Below are 21,358 nucleotides of genomic sequence, written 5' to 3'. Positions count from 1 at the left end.
CCTTACAAACGTATATGCAATTTCATTATACAGTATTTCGCTTACAGACACAAGCGTTTCCAGTAATCAACCAATACTCTCACGCATAGACACACTGTGTCTTTCTCAGATATATTATCTTTCCTTACAGCTACGTTGTATCATTCTCCCTTTCAGACGGGAGACAGCTAAATAGTATCATAGCCTCCGTCCGGAACTCCCACTGTACCGTACTCCCACGCAGTCACAGCACCTTTTTCACTGACATTGCTTCCTCATGCCCGATTCCGTGCGTCCTTCACCCTCCGCACTCACTCGCCCCCTCTGGTGGCAGACTCGCTCTGCGTGAGCGCGCCCGGCGACCAGTCGCGTGTGGCGCTGGTCCCGGGAACGCGCGGGCGCGTGCTTTCACTCCCTCTCCCTCACACACACACACACACATACACACACATACACACACACACACACACACACACACATACAAGACAGAGTCGGAACAGACATGGCGGTGGTGTGAAGTGGTGGAGATCCCCCCCCTTCCTTTACCAACACTAGCACCCCTCCCCTTGTGCATAATATCATGCATCTCCTTTACCTCGCTGTAAAGTGCTGAAGTGTGGTTTCGACACAAAGAGAGAGAATGGCGGATCGCAGTATTGATAGTCTGGTCCTTCCTCTCGAGGTGAGGGCGAAGCTGGCCGAGCTGGATTTGGAATTATCCGAAGGTAAAAGCCGATATTTTCCCCCAACCTTTTTCTCCCTTCATGGGGGCTTCTCTATTTGCTGCCACCGCGCTCTCTGTCTAAATCTGCCAGTCTTATCTCTTGTATTCAATGCTCACACCTTCACTTTGATTCTCTTACCCCCCCTCCCCTTGTTGCTGCACGATATATTAATGATACCGTGTTGCCTTTCAGCTGAAGCCGTGACACTTCATTGAAGGCGAAGGAGGTGAAAAAAAATAATATTGTCAGGGCTGGGCTTTTGCCCTATTCCTCGGCTAACGGTTTCGCAGGATTTCTTTTCACTGATTTGCTGCTGTTGAGGCTGTTATTCCTCTTGGTTTTTGAAATAGGGAGAAGTCAAAATTGGCATTTTGTAAAATGCAACTCGTCGCGTCAAATCGTCTTGTTTTCCATTGGGTGTAACGATTAACAAGCACCAATTTATCCGGCAAACTTGAGGTCGTAATATAAAAAAAATTGAATTAAGAGGCGTGTTAATCAAGTGTGTGTGTGTGTGTGTGTGTGTGTGTTGTGTAATGCACAACAAAGAGATACTCGGTTTATGAATATATCCCAACTAGTACATTGGTGGCAGACGGTATAATTTGACTGTGATGGTGGGAGAGACGGCATAGTCCCGTACTTAACCTTACGTGATGAAAAGAGCTGAAAGTGGGAAGATAATTAGTGTCACTGTGTACTCTGAGGTCGATGTGGCATTCTATTGGGTTTGATGTTTGTATGTAACCTCAACAAATGACGAGTACAATTTTGATTTTTGAAATCAAACCAGCGACTCCCGTTGTCTCTCTGTGATACTTGGATAGCGGTACCTGTAACACGTTGGGCGGCGGTGGGAAGGGAGGGGGCAAACCCCTTTCTTCCATTGAAAACAAATGTAATAAAATCTACGTTTCAGACCGACGGTTGCGAGCAGTGTCAGCTCATTAATACCTGTAGAATTTGAGATTTTCCCCGGTGCACGGTTGTGGATAGGCAGTTCGCTGAAGGCGGATTCATCGTTCGGAGCCAGAGAGCACGTTCTCCCCTCGGTGGCTTTGTACACAGACTTCCGAAACAGGAATTAATAGAAACCAGCAGCCGGCGGCAGAGAAGCTTCTTTACCGAATTGTTAGGGATCAAACTGGCAGCGGCGGAGTGACCGATCGCGTTTAACCCTTTGTGTCCTGTCTTTCTCAAAACGATGAAGATGTGCACCATTCATTAATCACGTAGTCAAATCTAACAAACTCATCCGGTGGTTGTGAGCAATTCGAGCTGGTTTTAGTCTATTTAAGACACCATTCTGCTTGCTCACTTTTATTATAAACAAACTTGGTGTGTTTTGTAAGATTCGAGCTCCAAGCTGTTGACAATTTTCGAAGAAGTGTAAGCGCGCCGGATGTTTTTCCCCCCTCTCTATTCGAAATCTGATACTTCAAACGACGCGCCGTTTATATCAAAGAGTAAAGTTGTGATCTTTCCTGGAAAGTTCTTACGCTCACGTGCTTGTGCGAGGTGTGTGTGTGTGTGTGTGTGTGTGTGTGTGTGTGTGTGTGTGTGTGTGTGTGTGTGTGTGTGTTGTGGGGGGGGGGCTTTTGTCGGGTCACTGTCGGTAACTTTTGGAGAGGCGGAGATCGGGAAGCAGGACTCTGATCCAAGTCTCTTTATGAGTTGTGTGTGTGTGTGTGTGTGTGTGTGTGTGTGTGTGTGTGTGTGAATTTGTCATCGCATTGGATGGGATCCCACCAAACTATGTACTTGACGGTTGATTGGGCGCAAGTAGGAAATGAGAGGATACAAAATGCAGCGCTTTTTAAAAATCGTAAACGCGGAATCTCGTGACATAAAGTCGTTACAAGAGACCACCATCCTACGGGCTGATTAGTTGGCAGTTTGAAATTGTCCGTATGTGACCTCCACACTCGGTCTCCTCTCACTGACGGCGCAGATTTGGACTGTATATCATGAAGGTTCTACATAGGCTGAACACTTGACTTTCAAGTGCACAGCTAATGGACGTTGGCATTGATTTTTCGTCCTCCTTTTCAGATTGTGCATTATAAAGTTATTGGAAGCGATTTAACCCTTTTGCAACTGGGTTTGCAAGCAACATTGCTTACACGTCATGTACTTTACGTCTGTTCCCATAATGAGTAATTACTTTTTTAAAAAGCCAGCAACGATAACATCGTAGCCGAGCAGCTCTGCCAGAAAATAAGTCCGGGCGTTGTGAACCAGGCACTAAAACGCAGCCGTTGAAATAGTGACTGTTTCAGAATTGGGTTGTTATTGTCATGTGCACCAGGGTGCAGTGAAAAGCTTTTGTTTTGCGTATCAGAATGGAGATCTTTTCACTATATTAGTGTATTGAGATAATAAAAGGGGGATAAAAAACATTAGCAAAACAGAATATAGTGTTAAAAGTTAGGGAGAAAGAGCAGGCACAGCCGGGGGCATTGCGAGGCCGAGTATCCAGCCTGTCCTGCGATGTCCGTGTTACAATGGAAGATGTTCTTAAACCTGGCGGGAGGTGCTTTCAGGCTTCTGTATGTTCCACTGGGGGTGAGGTTGTCCAGGGTGCGTGGGAGTCTTTGGCTGTATTGGTTACCTTTCCAAGACAAAGACCTTGTGAAAGACAAGATGGATTGCGTTCGTCTGCGGTGTGCCAACAACATCCCTCGACTCAGAGACTTGGGCTATATTGTTTTTGAGTGACTGTATATTTATTGCTATCTTATATGTGCTATCTCTGCCTTATGCTGTATAACTGTTGGCACTGGGTTTATCTCTTTAGCCCTAGAGTAACGCTGTTTCGTTTGACTGTATGCATGGGTATTCATGTATGGTTGAATGACAATTAAACTTGAATGTGTGTGTTACGCGTGTGGGGAATAGGTAGTGTGAATGCAAACAGGCTTTTTATACTGAGGTTGTCCGAGGTCACGGGTTAACGGTGAAAGGTGAAATGTTTAAGGGAAACATGGGGGGGGGGGACCTCTTCACTCAGACGGTGGTGAGTGTGCGGAACCAGCTGCTAGCGGAAGTGGTGGGTGCAGGTCGGATTTCAACATTTAAATTAAGTTTGGACAAGTACGTGGGTGAGAGGGGTTTCGAGGACTATCCCTCGGATGCAGGTCGATGGGACCAATAAAATCATTCCACGCATTTTCAGGGTGGATGGGCAGGGGTAGGGATTGCCCGGGGTGGGTGGGCTCTTTCACTATACAGTATTGTTTACTAAGGCAGTGAGAATGCAGCCAGAATAATATTTCGGCACCGGCTGGATGGGCCGAAGGGCCTGTTTTTGTATGATGTGGAGAGAAGGCTAATTTCAGTAACTGTGCTGAGCCCCCAACTCTCACCAAGGTGAACATATGGACCTTTTGGTAGCTGAGCCAAGTGCACAGGTAAAGGAGGACAATGTTAAACTGGTAATAAGCTTTCAAAGTCGGGTATCCTTGACACAAGGATGCAGAGAAAAACAGGCTTGCCAGTAGGACTGGGAATATCTCTGACCTGCCCTTAGAAAACACTACTTAAATGAAAGAGCAGATCTCAAAACAACAGGAACAGCCATCTTGGGTTAGTAAATTCAACGTTTTGGAGGGGGGGGGGGGTTGCTTATTCCTGACCTGCACCAGTTGTGTTAGATTTAGTGCATTTGTTCAGCAGGTATATTAGTTGCTTCTCCAACTCCCTTCACATTCTGGAAAGTTGAGGCTTTTTATTCCCCCTGGAGTGAAGGAGTCTGAGGGGTGGAGAAAGAGGGGGATGAAACCACGAGGGGGTAGAAGAAGTGACCAGGCAAAGTTTCTTCCCCAGCGTAGAGGAGTTTCAAGCTGGAGAGCAGGTCAGAGTGAGAAAGGAAAGGGCTTTTTTTCACACTGCAGGTGATGGGTATATGGAACAAGTTGCCAGAAGTGGCTGAGGCTGGAATAATTCTAATATTGAAAAACCATTTGGCCGGTATACATTGACAGGGAAATTTGGAGGGTTATGGGGCAAATAGGGCCAGCTCAGCCTAGCATATGTGAGATGGGCTGAGGGGCCTGTTTACATGTGCTATAGTTTTGTGATGCTATGACGCATTAACCACCATAATTTATGAATAACGTACAAGGATCAGAGTGAGGGGAACTCAGCATTACTCCCTGATGTTGGTCCTGTGGGCACGATAAATTGCCACTTTAGCACTCAGCACTTAGCATGGTTTGTTTCTGTATGAATAGAGGTGCCACTTGTTATATCACACCTGCCCTTAACCTAAGTCTAACAAGGTTATAGAACCAGCTGAATATATATACATATTTGTATTCTTTGTTTAAATGTTTAGAAGTTTAGAAAATGGATAATTCATATAAGCTTCTTTTGGAGAAGTTCATTGAGTTTTATGTCTTTTTAATTCTTTACAGAAAAGTATTACAATTTCCTCGACTGAGAAAAATGGCCAACTATCTGTGTTTTGAGGTCATAGTGCCTTGTTATGATTTATTTTAGATTTGGGGTATTTTACTTTTAGTTTCCTCCTGCAGCAAACTGTTCTTGGAAAAGGAATAAATTTTAGAAGTGATTTATGAACGATTTTTGTTTTGTAATAAGTTGCTAATTTTCTTTTAATCCACTGGAGAGATTGTAGTTGCTTATTCTTCACTGTGGACCACTTCACACAACAGAATATCCTGGTTGTGCGTAACTCTCACATAATGACAGTGGATTTTCCAATCTGCTGATGTCTCTCTCCTGCACTCTCACCCTCAGAGGTCACGTCATGTTCTTGATGCCTCAATGGACAGGTGTATCATGAGGCATCATCAAAATGATCATGATTGTGAAGGCCAAGGGCCAAACCTCTGCACGAAGCTTCTTCTGATAGTCTTTGTCATAGTGATGATGGGCAGATGAACTGTTGCTGGTTCTGATGTCTTTGGAGAAAGAAAGGGGAAAGATAATTGAAGGGTTTTGATAGATAATTGAAGGGTTTTGATCTTGCTGCCACATTTGTGTTTTTTTGAAAAATATTACTCATTCCTCTTGTGTCTTCATCACTTGCTATGTCAGTGATTTGGTCAGCCCTCCATCTTGAAACCTTCAAAAATTAATTCAAGACCATTACATTTTCCAAACCTGCACTGACATCTTACTCATCCATACCCATTTTGCTCATTGATCAATATTGGCTACTGATCCATAAGTGGCTCTCAGTTTAGAATTCCCACCTGAGTTCAAATTCCTTCCCTCCCACCCTCCCCCGTGGCCTGGCTGTATAAACTTAAAGCAGAGAAGGATTCCTCGCCCATTGGTAGCTTGCCTTCTCCATTCTTGGTCAAAAGCTTTGGAATATCTTCTTACGTTAAGATCCCATTTTAAATGTGTCATAGAGCAATCCAGCATGGAAACTGGCCTTTCAGCTCATCTGTGCTGAGCAAAGCACCCACCCCAACGAGCCCTATTTGCCTGTGTTTGCCCAATTCCCTCAAAGCCTCTTCTATTTCTTCTTCTTAACTCCTTCACTCCTACTGGGGCATAGGCCAGCAACAGTAGCTCTCCAGAGTTCTCTGTCCTGGGCTGAAGATTGATCAGCCCTCTGGCTTAGGTTTTCACTGTACATACTCATACATCTTCCAGGTGAAGATCCTCCCTCTCCGGCACTTTATGGGATGGGATGCGATGCCAACCCTCCTCCCTTCACAACTGTCCATGGATGAATTCTTCTATTTATGCACCTGTCTAAATATTATTTAAACATTATAACTCTGGCAAACCTTTAGCTGCCACTCTAGACATCTATTCTTTTGTCCCTTTGCCCTTGTTGTTTGGCTTGCGTCCTGATTCACTTCTTTATGTTACTGCCACCATGAAGTTGCTGGTGGTGGATTCTGAATAAGGACAGAATCGTGATTTTATTGTGGACAACAAATTCCAGAGATCCACTTGTTCAAGATTCCAGAAGAGTTGACAGAGGCTTTAGAGTCACTACAAATCATCTATGCCATCATCAGAGGAGATCAAAATAATAATGGAATGAAACCAAGCAGTGATTTCACATTAGAATCTTGCAATCCTTGTACTTTTTACACAGTGTTCTGGGGATTCAACATTTGAAATGCTGTTATAATTGGTTACTGGCTGGATAATTGTGATCATGTACTGTGGATTCTCCCAAACTATTTTGGTTTGGGGATATTAATAAATCTATTAATTCAGGCAAGATGTGCACTTGACAAAGCAGTTCAGATCACTCATTTATGACAATGACATAATTGCAATTTAAAGTTCATTAGGACTGTGCAATCAATGCAAATCAGTTCAGTCCTGGATAGGGATTTGAATTTAATTAAGCTGCATTCTTAAATATTAGTTTGGATGTTTGCACGTCAGGTTGCTGTTTCTCTTGGCCTTGTTATGCAACTCAGTTGAAGGAACAGAGAGAAACATAGATGCAAATTCGTACACCATCAGAAGCAAATCCATTTATGCAAAACTGTCACGTTGGCACAGGAGCTTTACATTGCATGTTCAAGCATCTAAAATTTGTAACCCGTTTTTCATGGCAATGGTGAAGAATTCTCATGGATCATTCTATAAATAGACACATGATAATCCAAATGAGGACCTTAATTTTGGTTATTCATACCCCCGTTCAGGAATTAATCTCAATACAGATGAACCGGTTGCTGTTAACACATGGTAAGGAGGAGTGAAAATATTAGGTTTAATATTTTGTTATTCAGGTACTGGCTGTCCGGGAGTCAACCTGGAATGTGAGCAGGTAGGGGCAGGGTAAAACTGAACTGCCCCAACATTGCACCTGTTTATCTGAGAAATGGTACTTGAATTAAGAGTCAACATGATATTGGTTTTATTTTCACATGTACAGTGTGCATGTGCAGTTTGTATCGATGCATTTGGCTTGGTAAAGCAACCACAAGAAGCTGCAGAGAGTTGTGGACACAGCACAGCTTCCCTTCTATGGACACTGCCTACACATCTCATTGCCTCATTAAAATAGCTGGCAAAATCAAAGAGCTCACCTACCCCAGACTTCTCTCGTCTCCCCTCTCCTATCCGGGAGAAAGTTCAAAGTTTGAAGTAAAGCTATTATCAAAGTACGTACGTCACCATATACAACCCTGAGATTCATTCTTTTGCGGGCATGCACAATAAATCCGAGAGAACGCAACAGAATCATTGAAAGACGGGATCCAACAGGACGGACAACCAACCAATGTTCAGGAGACAACAAACTGTGCAAGTACAAAAGACAATTGGAACAATAATAACAAGCAAGCACTAGATATCGAGGACATGAGATGAAGAGCCTTTGGAAAGGCAGTCCATAGGGTTGTGGGAGCATTTCGGTGATGGGACGAGTGAAGTTAACACCTCTGATGGCTGAGGGGTAATAGCTGTTCGTGAACCTGGTGGTGTGGGCCCTGAGCTCCTGTACCTTTTTCCTGATGGCAGCAGCGTGAAGTGAGCATGTCCTGGGTGGTGGAGCTCCCTGATGTTGGATGTTGCTTTCCTGAGACAGTGCTCCAGTAGATGCGCTCAATGGTGGGGAGGGATTTACCCATTATGGACTAGGCTGTATCCACTACTTTTTGTACAATTTTCCATTCCATTTCCATTTCCATACTAGACCATGATACAAGCAGTCAAAATGCTCTCCACCACACATCTACAGAAGTTCGTCAAAGTTTGACAGATGTACGGTGACAGTATATTGACGAGTTACATCGTGGCCTGGTACTAAAGCCCAACAGCACATGACACCTGGGTCACGGACAGCTTCTATCCCACTGTTATCAGACTCTTGAATGGACGTCTTGACTCTTGACCTCTCAGTCTATCTCGTTATGATCTTGCACTTTATTGTTTCCCTGCACTGGACCTTTTCGGTAGGTTTCACAATTTGTTCAGCATTGTTATTGTTTTTCCCGATTCTAGTTGAATTCACTGTGCAATGATTTGATCTGAATGAACAATATGCAAAACAAGCTTGTTGCTGTGTACATGTGACAATAACATACCAATCATAAACAGTATATTTGATATCTCCTTCCCTCCTTCCCTCCTACCCCCCGCCCCCCCGCTACCTGTTACACCAGTGGTCCACTGGCGACTGGCGTTTAGGGCAGCAATGAAGGTCCTCTGTCTCTGGCAGTGTTCAGGGCTTCCTTCATCTTGTCAGTATCTCAGTTTTCATTACTGTCAGTCATGTAAGTTCCAGGTGGAGACTCATCACACTCGGATGTAGAAGCATTCTTCATTGCTCTAACAACTTTGTTTTACCCGGTCAGGGTTGTTAGCCCTGAGCTGAACCAGGAGGACCAGTAGACCACTCTTAGTCTGGCCTCTACCCTTTGACCTATTTGGCCTGGGTGACCCTACCAAGAGCCAAAGCATAAAGCCCTGACTCCAGTCAATGTAGCTCTCCAGGTCATTAAGGCACACAAGCCTTCACACCCAACGACGAGGGTAATGTTACAGCTATATAAGACCCTACTCGGAGTGCTGTGTTTAGTTCTGGTCACCTCATTACAGGAATGACATGGATGCTATAGAGAGAGCGCAGAGGAGATTTACAATTATTGGAGAGCATGCCTTATGAGAATGGGTTGACTGAACTCGGCCTTTTCTCCTTGGAGTGACGGAGGATGAGAGGTGACCTGATAGAGGTGTATAAGATGATGAGAGGCATTGATCGTGTGGATAGTCAGAGGCTTTTCCCCGGGGCTGAAATTGAGGGAGCATAGTTTTAAAATGCATGGAAGTAGGTACAAGGGGGATGTCAGGGGTAAGTTTTTCACAGAGAGAGAGAGAGAGAGAGAGAGAGATGGGTATGTGGAATGCACTGCTGGTGGTGGTGGTAGAGACGGATACAATAGGGTCATTTAACAGACTCTTGGATAGGTATATGGAGCTTTGAAAAATAGAGGGCTGTGTGGTAGGAAAATTCTAGGCAGGCTCTCTAGTAGATTATTTGGTCAGCACAACATTGTGGACCAAAGGGCCTGGAATGTGCTGTAGATTTCCCATTTTTCTATGCTTCAAGTATTTGTAATAAATAAATCTGAATCCCAGCAGCCTGAAGAATCCAACTGGTGTGTCATGTGATCTGTGACATGAGCCCATTAGCTGGGACCTGGCATCCTGTGGTTGTCTGAGCTTACATGATTGTGGTTGTAAAATCAGATGCAACTTTTTTGTTGGAATCAACAGCTGTCAATAAATTCTTAAATTAGATTCTTCCCTTAGAAACTTGGCTTCTGTGCACTTTGTAATATCGAAAGAAACTGTGTACTATGCAGAGTCTCTTTTGTTTATATAATCCATACATTCTTGTGGAATTAGATTTGTTCCACATTCAGGCCGACTGGAAATGGGCAGAAGTTCACCTTCGTGGATAATGCATAAACACTAAAGAGATGTCTAATCTCCTACCAATGATTAGAAGTCTAATCACATTATACATCTAACTATACATTTAGATTAAAGAGAGCGCTTCTGTCAGGGAATTGCATCTCCTTTTTATTACACGTTGACCTTTTCATGCTCTGCACATTTTCCGGCTATTTGATTGATCAAGATTTATAGCAATTCTATGTGAATAGAATAAAATTTCCATATTCTTAATACTGCCCATCATTACATTTCAGTGCCAACGTTCCTGCACATCTTCAATCAGAGGTCTCTTGAAGTTTCTTGTAATTACAATGGATTTTAAATTCTTGAAGCTATATATGAGTTAATTTGAGGTGTCTTAATCAGTGAATAAACATTAATAGTAATTACTTTTTCTGTTTGGCAGCCTGTACTTCCATTCTTAGATGTTGCTTAATACTTGGCATTTTCTGTGTTACTCCAAATCTTCCAGTACACAGATAACTCTTCATTAAGATATCTCTAGGATTATTAGGAATAATTCGTGGTCTTCTGATGCTGTAGCCCATCCACATCAAGATTCAACGTGCCTTGTGTGTCTTCTGCACACAACTGTTGTAACATGGGATCATTTGAGTTACTGTCACCTTCATGTCAGTTTGAACCAGTCAGGCCATTCTCCCTGACCTCTCTCATTAGCAAGGCATTTTCACCCACTGAACTGCTCACTGGATTTTTTTTTTAGTTTTTCTCACCATTTTCTGTAGACTTTTGTGTCTGAAACTCCCAGGAGATTAGCAAAAACTATCCTGTCTGTATTCGGCAATCGTTCTGTGGTCAAGGTCACTAAGATGACATGTCTTCCCCCTTCTGATGCTTGGTCTGAAGCACACCTGAACCTCTTGACCATGTCTGCATGCTTTAATGCATTTGAATTGCTGCCACATGATTGATTGATTAGATATTTGCATTAATGAGCAGGTGTAAAGGTGTATTTGATAAAGTGGCCACTGAGTGTATCAAGTTCAAGTTCAGTTTATTGTCATTCAAGAGTACACATGTATATCACCAAGTGAAACAACTTTCCTCTTGACCAAGTTGCACAACACAGTTCATATAACTCACAAACAGTAATATTGCCCGTGATAAATTAACAAATAATAAGGAGCATTTACAACGCAAATATATACAGTATGCACATTGGCTTAAGGTATCTGTAGGATTATCAGAAATAAGTTGTTCCCTTTTGTGGAAAAAACAACATTTAAAAATAATATTTGTACCTCGGCTATGTATATTTTGATTATATGATCTCTTGTCACTTCCTTTACTTAATCCAGTTTCAGCTTTCATGCCCTGACTAAATCTTGGATATGAATGCTGGAGCTGTAGCTTAGTCCTGATAAATGTATTGAAGGTATTTTTATGTATTAGTATGGTGAGTTAACTTTAATTCTGGGCCAGCAGAGTATCATGGGAGTCTTGTCGTCATGGGAGAAGTTGGACACATGGAATAGGTTTGCCATATTTCCTGAAGAGAAACAGAAAGCTGCAGACTGTTGTGATTCTTGATGGAAGCAAAGAGGTGAAGTGGGTGTACAGTTATTGGGAGAAAGAACCCCCATCATAAGAGCATCGGAGCAGGAGGATTTGGTGTCATCCACTCGATAAAACTTTAATCAGGATGAGGGGATTTTCTGTCCAGTGTGTTTTACAGTTAGTCAAGTTCCTGATTCAGCAATTGCATGAAAATGTGGATCACCATATGGTGTGCATTTAGAAGCTGGATTATTTGTTATTGGATTTTCCTATTCCATTCAGATTTATTTTGTTATTGTTAAAGTTTTCAAAAATGTAAGAATATTAATATTACCTGCATGCTCAAAATCATCCATTACTGTTTGCATTTTTTAACTAGTCTGAGGTTTCCCGCTACATTCCCGTTAACCTAACCCCAGAGTTACAATTGGGGACTGTGCGCTCAAAGGCAATTGGCAAGTAATGTGTCTGTATTGAGTTTCAGAATTCGCTTCCTTAAAGGAAGAAGGATAGCTGGCATTGCAAACTCCTTATCATAAACTCACATCACTTGAAAGCATTTTAAAGTAGGTTTGAGGGTGTTTACCTGACCATTTATGAGAAGCCAACGGGAAAAAAAAAGGCCTGAACATAAAGATTAATTGACTGGGCTGGTTTGGGAGATGACAGTTGAAACATCTTGTTTTGTAATTGGAGGGTAATGCCTTTTTTGTAGACTCGGTGACAAGATGAGCTATGCGTTGTTTTGGTTCTTGGCCAAAGTTTTCATGGTGATGGAGATACACTTACTTCCAAAACAATTTGCATTCAGTTGTTATGTGTCTGTTTCCTGCTAGAGATTGTTTAAGAAGACTGAACAAAACTTTTGTTCTGTTGAGCAGTCGTCCTCTCTGCATTACTGTACAGAGCTGAATCATGGACCAGGGACAGTAGGCACCTGAAAGCCCTGGACCAATATCACCAAATATCCTTGTGAAAACTTTTGAGGGTCAGCTGGAAGGACAGACACAGTAACACCAGCTTACTGGAGCAGGCCAACATAAACAACATCTCCACTGTGATAAAGCAACACCAACTCCAACCACAGCCACCACTTACTCTTGCCCACTCTGTACCAGAATATGTGGATCCCAGATTGCATTCTACAGCCACCTGAGGACTTAACATTAGACAACACATCAGACTTTGAGTGATCGCACTGCTACAAACTGTTGTAAACTAGATTTCTTTGTCTCATCCTCTGCCATTTTCCTGGGTAGATTATAGAAGTTGAAGTTGACTCAATGATTGACTTTCAGATATAGAAAAACACAGGTTTCTATAATGCAAGTAAGTCAAATTCAAGTTCTTGTCATGCGTACAGGTGCAATGAAAAACTTGCTTGCAACTACATCACACACACATACCACCATATAAACAGCATTCACAAGAAAAACAAATTGTGCATAAATTATACACAATTTTTACAAGAAAATACAATTGGAGCAGATAAACAACATACAATTTAGAGCAAGGAGGTCATAGTGTTGCTGAGCAGTTGTCATTAGGGTTTTGTCATTCGGTTCAAGTAGGGAAGCAGGTGTTCTTGAACCTGGTGGTTTGGGACTTCAGGCCTCTGTAACCTCTGCCCGATGGTAGCTGCGAAAAGATGGCATGGCCCTGATGGTAGGCACCTTTAATCGTTAGAAATTATATTTTGTAAAGTTTGGAACTTTGTGTCTTGAGACCAGCGAATAAGTATCTACCTCCTCTTAGTTTGTGTTTTGTGGTTTTAGAGAAAACAGACCGTGCAACATTTCAAACCGGTTTGTTCCTGCACATCCAACAGATCTATTGACAGAGAAATACAGCTGTAACTGAAGTTGCCTCTAGCTAAAGGAACTTTAAGAACCTACTTTGCATACAAATAAATTGGAGAAGAGCGTAAATATTCTGTCAGGCTGTGAAAAAGGGTAAATTACATTGTGAATAACTTGACCTGTGTGCAGCCTGCACATTTTAGCTGTACCCTCAATACCCCCCTCCAACTACGCAACTAACTTTGAACAGACCCTGTCATGGTTTTAATCAAATTTTCTTCTAGTGGACATTTCCTTAATCCCCGTCAATGTTCATCAATAAGGAGGTATAAGAGTCTAAAGACACCCACTCAACATTTTAGGAACATCTTCCCCTCGCCATCAGATTTCTAAATGTACCATGAGCCTCGCTATTTTGCTCTCTGTTCACACTTTGGTAACTTATAGTAACTTTTTATGCCTTGTGTCTTGCTCTTTCAAGCAACAAATTTCATGGCATATGTCAGTGATACATACTGATTCTGACTTTCCGTTGTTGCTAGGATGTCCAATTTTTTTGAGATTAATGGATAAGCAATTTTTTTGTGTAAAGCCTTCCCAAACAAAATGCACTGAAATTCAGGTTGCAAAATGGGCCCAGTGAACTTTGAAGCAGTTTGCTAGTGTTTTCGGTTCACAAACCAGGTAAGTTTGGATAAATGGAATGCCCTTAAGTGATCTGTGAGTCGATGTATATTTTGTTGGTAAGAGGTTGTATGTTTGTGTGTTCCATATGGCTGACCTGCTTATCATGCATATTAGTCACTGTGTCTGAAAGGCCTGCTGAGGAACTGGTTGTCAACATCTGCTAGAGTTGCGAGGCATTGGCCTACATGGTTCTCCCAGTGTGGCAACGGGAAGGGATTTCAGCTTCAGTTTAGGGAAGGGAAAATATTTCATTCTGTCATTTTTTTTCAGACTATGCTATGATTTGACTGCTGCTCAGTGCAGTGCTGGCCAATATACCATAAAACTGTTGAATAAGCACACTTTTTCTTAGGATCAGCGTGCTTTGCTAGAATAGCAGTTTGAAATGTGACGCCTCTGTTGGGCGTCTCACTCGATTGATTTGGTTATGTGAGAGCTCCAGAGCCACCTCAGTCTGCCTTTGAAGGTGTGAAGGTCAAATGGAAATGAAGCTGAATTTTTGCTGTTTAATGACGTGTCTCTAATCCAAGCTGCAGGTTTCTCCCTTAATCCATGCAGCATTTTATGTGGCTGAAGTGCCACAGCTTTTGTGTGTGTGTGTGTGTGTGTGTGTGTGTGTGTGTGTGTGTGTGTGTGTGTGTGTGTGTGTGTGTGTGTGTGTGTGTGTGTGTGTGTGTGTGTGTGTGTGTGTGTGTGTGTGTGTGTGTGTGTGTGTGTGTGTGTGTGTGTGTGTGCACTTAGTACAAGCAGGCTATGTGGCGAATAACACAATGTGTCAAATTGGTAGTTCCCTCTTTGACAGAACAATCTAATTGCTGATTTCCAGGGCAAAAAAAAAATGCCCCAAGTGGTCATATATTTGGTTTCATCTGCACTGCATATCTGAAAACCAAAGATCGTCAACTGCCTCATCTTGTGTTTGTGATGGCAGTCACTGCATTTCAGAAGAAATTCATTGGATGTAATCTTGGCAGTTTGTAAACTTTTCTCTCTTTTTCTCTCCTTGTGCTCAGACAGACTGATTACTGCCAAAGCAGCTTAATGTATCTATATATGGAATAGTACATTCTAGTTGGAACAGGCAAGATGCCTCTCTTTTTCACTGCATTTCCATTGCTTTTGAGTCACGTTGTTATCTATGTGCCATATATGGATAATTTATCATTAATACCCCCTAAACTTGGGAAGTTGGCACTGCCCCTATTTTCTATAGTTAATGCAAAAGCAAAATACTGTGGATTCTGTGAATCTGGATTATTTTCATTCATTTAATATTATTTTAGGATAGGCTTGAGAAGGCACTTTTCATTGTTCATGTTCACAGTCTGTGGCTGCAGTCCTTCTGATGCAGGTGGGTTGGATGGTGTGTAGGCCCAGGAACAATGAAGGAGTGGGGATGGGTTTCTAAGGCTGGATGTTACGTGACTTGCAGTAGTGGTGACAGCCAGGAGAAAATCTGCGGACGCTGGAAATCCAAAGCAACGCTCACAAAACGCTGGAGGGACTCAGCAGGCTAGGCAGAGAGTAACGGTCGGCGTTTCGGGCCGAGACCCTCCATCAGGAGCTCTGGTGAAGAACCTCAGCCGGAAACGTCGAGTGCTGATTTATTTCCAGAGGTGCGGCCTGGCCTGCTGAGTCTGTGTGTGTTACAGTCACGGTGTTCCACAGTGCTCTGCGGAGGTTGTAGGTTATGGGTTTGGGACGGGCTGTGAGATTAGCCGGGGTGAGGAACTGTAGAGCATGTGGTACACAGGGTGGTCACAGTGCCCTAGTGGGGAGGGAATACCCATAGTGGTTGGAGTGCCAAACCACCTACTAATATAATCAGTAAAATCTGGATTTCTCTTGTTGATGACCTTTTGGCAGAATTCTGCTACAAGTTTAGAACATAAACAATACAGGCCCTTCGGCCCGTGATGCTGTGCCGACCTTTCCAGCTAATTCTAAGATCAACCTAACCCTTCCATCCTGCATAGCCCTCCATTTTTCTATCATGCATGGGCCTGTCTAAGAGTTTCTCAAATGCTCCCGGTGTATCTGCCTCAAGCACCACCCAGGATGTCCCATGCACCCACCACGCTCTGTGTTTAAAATAAACTTACCTCTGACGTGACCTACAATACTTTTCTCCGGTCACCAGAACATTTCAAGGCTCTGGGTATTTGTCTTCCCCAGTGGAAGAAATGCTCCCGCTATCTTCCTCATCGAATCCTGTCAAAGTTTTGAGGTCTGCTCAGACAGTTCTCTTTTCCGTGGAACAAACTCACTTCATCCTTCCCTAAGTCAACCGCCTCGAATCATTTGCTTTTCCCCTGCATTTTGCAGTTACTTACTCTATAATGGCAACTTAAATCATACACCAGTGCTCCAAACATGGTGTGATACAAGCTTACTATCATTTGTCTGTGAATAATTGTCAACTTTCACTGTGGAAGAATATTTATATGAAGCAATGTTGACCCTGTTTTGACTTATAGATTAAACTCTCAAGGAGAGCTAGTTCAAAGTAAATTTATTAATAAGTACATATATGTTACCATGTACTACCTGAGATTAATTTTCTCGCAGGCATTCACAGTAGAACAAAGACATACTATAGTATTAGTAAGTGTCTGTTCCCATGAAATCTGCATGTATTAACTGCAAATAACCACAGAATGTGATTCTGTTAATCCATGTAAAATGCACTTTGAGAGTGTTACTGGTATTGATGTTGTAACTGGTCATGTCCATGCCGTTCCCTTTGGAAATTGAAGCTTAATTGTGGGGAAAAAAGATGGGAGCTTTTTAAATCAGTTAATGAAGCCCTATTTTTAGAAAACCAGATTTCAAAGCCAATTTCTCCACAGTTTAATTTGAGTCCGTGAAACAAAGGAGCAGAGTTAGGCAATTCAGCCCATCGAGTCTGCTTCACCATTACATCATGGCTGATTTATTATCCTCCTTAACCCCATTCTTCTGCCTTTCTTCTTGTATCCTTTGATGTCCTGACTAATCAAGAACCTATCAGCCTAAGCTTTAAATATACCCAGTGACGTGGCCTCCACTGCCATCCGTGGCAATGAATTCCACAGATTCACTACCCTCTGGCTAAGGAAATTACTCCTTATTTCTGTTCTAAAATTGGATATTCCTCTTTCTGAGGCTGTGCCCTTTGGTCCTAATCTTCCCCATTATAGGAACCATTCTCTCTACATCCACTCTATATGGGCCTTTCAATATTCAGAAGTTTTTAATGTGATTCCCCCCTCATTCTTCTAAGCTCTACTGAATACCGGCTCGGAGCCATAAAAAATGCTCCTCATATGTTAACCTTTTCATTCCTGGAATAATTCTTGTGAACCTCCTCTGGACCCTCTCTAATGCCAGCACATCTTTTCTTAGTTAAGAGGCCCAATTGCTGACAATACCCAAGTCTGACTGATGCCTTGTAAAGCCTCAGCATCACATCCTTTCTCTTATATTCTAGTCCTCTCAAAATAAATGCTAACATTGCATTTGCCTTCCTTACCACTGACTCAAGCTGCGAGTTTTAAGAAGTCCTGTACAGGATTTTAGGAGACCTACTGAATGCTGAAAGTACTAGATAAGTTGGATGTGGAGAGGATGTTTCCTCTGGTGGGGTATCCAGAAGCAGAGGGCACAGACTCAAAATTGAGGGGCGACCTTTTAGAACAGAAGTAAGGAGGACTTTTCTTAGACAAAGAGTGGTGAATCTGTGGAATGCTCTGACACAGACCACGGTGGAGGCCAAGTCCATGGGTATATTCAAAGCAGAAGTTGATAGTTGATTGGTCAGGACTTCAAGGGATATGGTGAGAGGGCAGGTGTATGGGGTTGAATGAGATCCAGGATCAGCCATGACAAAATGGCGGAGTGGACTCAATGGGCTGAATGGCCTAATTCTGCTCCTATGTCTTATGGACTTCCAAGTCCCTTTGCACCCATGATTTTTCTTTGTTTAGAAAACAGTCTATACCTTTATTCCTTCTATCAAACTGCATGACCATACACTTCCCGACACTGTATTCCATCTGCCAATTCTTTGCCCATTCTCCCAATCTGTCCAAGTCCTTCTGCAGTCTCCCTGCTTCTTCAACACTACTTGCCCCTCCACCTATCTTCATTCCATCAGCAATCTTGGCCACAAAGCCATATATTCCAAATCTAGATCATTGACATACAACATGAGAAAAGCAGTTCTATCCGTGCTAGAATCTTTACTGTAATACCATGGGCTGATATCCTGTTCAACAGCATCATGTGTGGCATCTTGTCAAAGGCCATCTGCAAACCCACTGACCTACCTTTGTATATCCTGCTTGTTACTTCCTCAAAGATTTCCCCTTAAGGAAACCATGCTGACTTCAGCCTTTTTTATCATATGCCTGCAAATAACCTCGAAACCTCATTCTTAAGAATGGACTCCAACATTTTCCCAACCACTGAAGTCAGGCTATCTGGCCTATAGTTTCCTTTCTTCTCCTTCCCTCCCTTCTTTTAAAGAGTGGAGTGGCGTTTTGCAATTTTCCGGTTCTCAGGAACCATTCCAGATTCCAGTGAGTCTTTAAAAATCATTATTACTGTCTGAGCGATCTCTTCAGCTACCTCTTTCGGAACCCTGGGATGTAGTACATTAGGTTCAGGTGCCATATCTACCTTCAGACCTTCCAGCTATCCAAGCACCTTTCCTTAGTAATACTCACTTCTGCCCACTGACACTCTCCAATTTCTGGCACACTGCAAGCGTTCAAAGTTAAAAGTATATTTTCTTATCAAAGTACATGTGTGTCATCGGAGACTCATTGTCCTGTGGGCAGACTCAGCAGAATAGTTACTATAACAGGATCAATGGAAGTTCAGCCAGAGTGCAAGAAGACAACAAACTGTCCAAATTCAAATATAAATAAATAGCAATAAATAATAAGACCATGAGCTAACAAGATAAAGAATCCTTGAAAGTGAGATCATTGTTTGTGGGAACGTCTCAATGGGTGGGGCGAGTGAGTGAAGTTATCCCCTTTGGTCAAGAGCCTGATGGTTGAGGGGTAGTAACTGTACTTGGTGGTGTGAGTACCTTCTACCTAATGGCAGCAGTGGGGATAATAAGAGCAGGCCTGGGCGGTGGGGATCTCTGCTGGATGTTTCTTTCATACGGTGGCATTTCATGCAGATGTGCTCCTTGGCTGGATGGGCTTGACTCGTGATGTACTGGGCCAAATCCACTACCTTTTGTAGGATTTTCCATTTAAAGACATTGCTGTTTTCATACCAGACCATGGTGCAGCCGAATAGTGCACTCTACACTACACATCTATCATAGTTTGTCAAAGTTTTAAATGTCATGCTGAATCTCCGCGGACTTCTAAGGAAGTGGAGGCACTGCTGTGCTTTCTTCACCATTGCACTTGCGTGCTGGGTCCAGGACATAGTAACACCCAGGAACTGCAAGTGGCTGACCCTCACCACCTCTGTCCTACTGATGAGGCCTCTGCTTTCCCTCTCCTGAAGTCTGTAATCAGTTCCTTAACATTGAGTGAGAAGTTGTTGCCATGACACCACTCAGATAAATTTGCAATCTCCTTTCTGTGTGCTGATTCTACAGCACCCTCGATTTGGCCCACAACAGTGGTCTCATCAGCTAACTTGTGCATGGTGTCGGAGCTGTGCTTAGCCACACAGTCATAGGTGTAAAGTGAGTAGAGCAGGGGGTTAAACACACAGCCCTGTGGTGCACCTGTGCTGATGGAGGTTGTGGAGGAGATGCTGTTGCCAATCTGAACTGACTGGGGCCTACACGTGAGGAAGTCCAGTATGCAATTGCACAAGGAACTAGGTAAGGAATGGTAGGCATTCCTTATTTTAGTGTAGCAGTGGTCTAGTATGCTGGGACCTCTGGTGCTACAAGTTATGTGCTGGTGATAATTAGGCAGGGTTTTCTTCAAACAGTCCCGGTTGAAGTCTCTGATTGTCATTTGAAATATGTTGGGATGAGCTATCTCTTGTCTGGAGATGGAATCGTGCAGCATTATGAGTGCTTGCTTATAGCCTGCTGCTTGTGGGATATAAGCTGCCATCAGTATCACGGATGAGAACTCCCAAGGAAAATAGAGTGGTCTGCATTTGACTGTCAGTGTCTTCCATAGTGAAGGCCGATGCAAAACGCTTATTGCTCATTTGCCATTTCTTTATCCTCCATTCCTACCACCCTATCATCTTCTTCCAGCAGTCTAATATCCACCCTCAACTCTCAGATATATATCTGAAAAAAGTTGCCTTCTGTTGATTTTTACAAGTTTCCCAATCCTCTAACTTCCCACGAAGTTTTGCTCTTTTATATGCCCTCTCTTTTGTTTTTATTCTGTCTTTGATTTCCCTCTTCAGCCATGGTTGCGTCAACCTTCCATTATAACCCAAAGATGAAGAAGCATTCTAAAGGGAGGATGATACAACTGTGGCTGAGGAGGAAAATCAAAGACAGAATAAAAGCAAAGGAGAGGAATGTATACCTCCTGTGTCTTCTAAATTGCTCCCAGAAAGTTCAGTCGTTGCTGTTGTGCTGTCATCCCTACTAGTTTACCCTTCTAATCAAATTTGGCCAGCTCCTCTCTCATGTGTCTGTAATTCCCTTTACTGCACTGTAAAACTGATACATATGTCTTTAGCTCCTCCCTCTCAAACTGCACGGTGAATTCTATCACATTATGATCAGGGTCTCTTAAGGATTCTCTTACCTTAAGCTCCCTAATCAAACCTGGGGCTGGACCACAAGCTGTTTTAAAAAGCCATCTCATAGGCATTCTAGAAATTCAGTTTCTTGGGATCCAGCACCAGCTTCATTTTCTCAATCTAGCTATATATTGAAATCCCCCCGGACTATCGTAACATTGTCCTTTTTACCTGCCTTTTCTATTCCATTGTAAATTGTACCACACATTCCAACTACTGTTTGGGGGCCCGAATATAAATCCAAAGAGGGTCTTTTCTGCCTTTGTAGTTTCTTAATTCTACCCACAAGGATTCTACATCCTTTATCACTTCTTTCCAGGGATTTGACATCATTTTTCACTGACAGAACCCTGTCCCCTTCTGCCTGTCCTTTCGATACAAAGTGGATCCTTGCATGTCAAGCTCCCAACTATGATCTTCTTTCAGCCACAATTCAACGATGCCCACAACGCCCATCTTTAACTGCGCTACAAGATGACCTACCTGATTGTGTATACTATGTGCATTCAAGTA

General features: G+C 42.8%; 1 protein-coding gene across 4 annotated transcripts in view; it reads left to right on the top strand.

Moving 5' to 3' along the window:
* The first annotated feature begins 189 nt into the window (after positions 1–189).
* Positions 190–21,358, top strand: part of LOC132395384 (disco-interacting protein 2 homolog C) — a 594,953-nt gene continuing 573,784 nt past the window's right edge. For 2 of the 4 annotated variants that reach the window (XM_059971899.1, XM_059971900.1), the window contains exon 1: positions 288–704. In XM_059971899.1, the coding sequence (XP_059827882.1) occupies positions 620–704 (85 nt within the window). In that variant the 5' untranslated portion in view covers positions 288–619. Of the gene's footprint in view, positions 705–21,358 lie in introns of all 4 variants that reach the window. The other 2 variants (XM_059971902.1, XM_059971901.1) reach the window with 2 other exon arrangements.

The sequence above is a fragment of the Hypanus sabinus genome, chromosome 6 (assembly GCF_030144855.1).
Source record: "Hypanus sabinus isolate sHypSab1 chromosome 6, sHypSab1.hap1, whole genome shotgun sequence".
Taxonomy (NCBI): domain Eukaryota; kingdom Metazoa; phylum Chordata; class Chondrichthyes; order Myliobatiformes; family Dasyatidae; genus Hypanus; species Hypanus sabinus.
The sequence above is the reverse complement of the archived record's forward strand: the minus strand, read 5'-3'. Positions and strand labels throughout refer to the sequence as shown.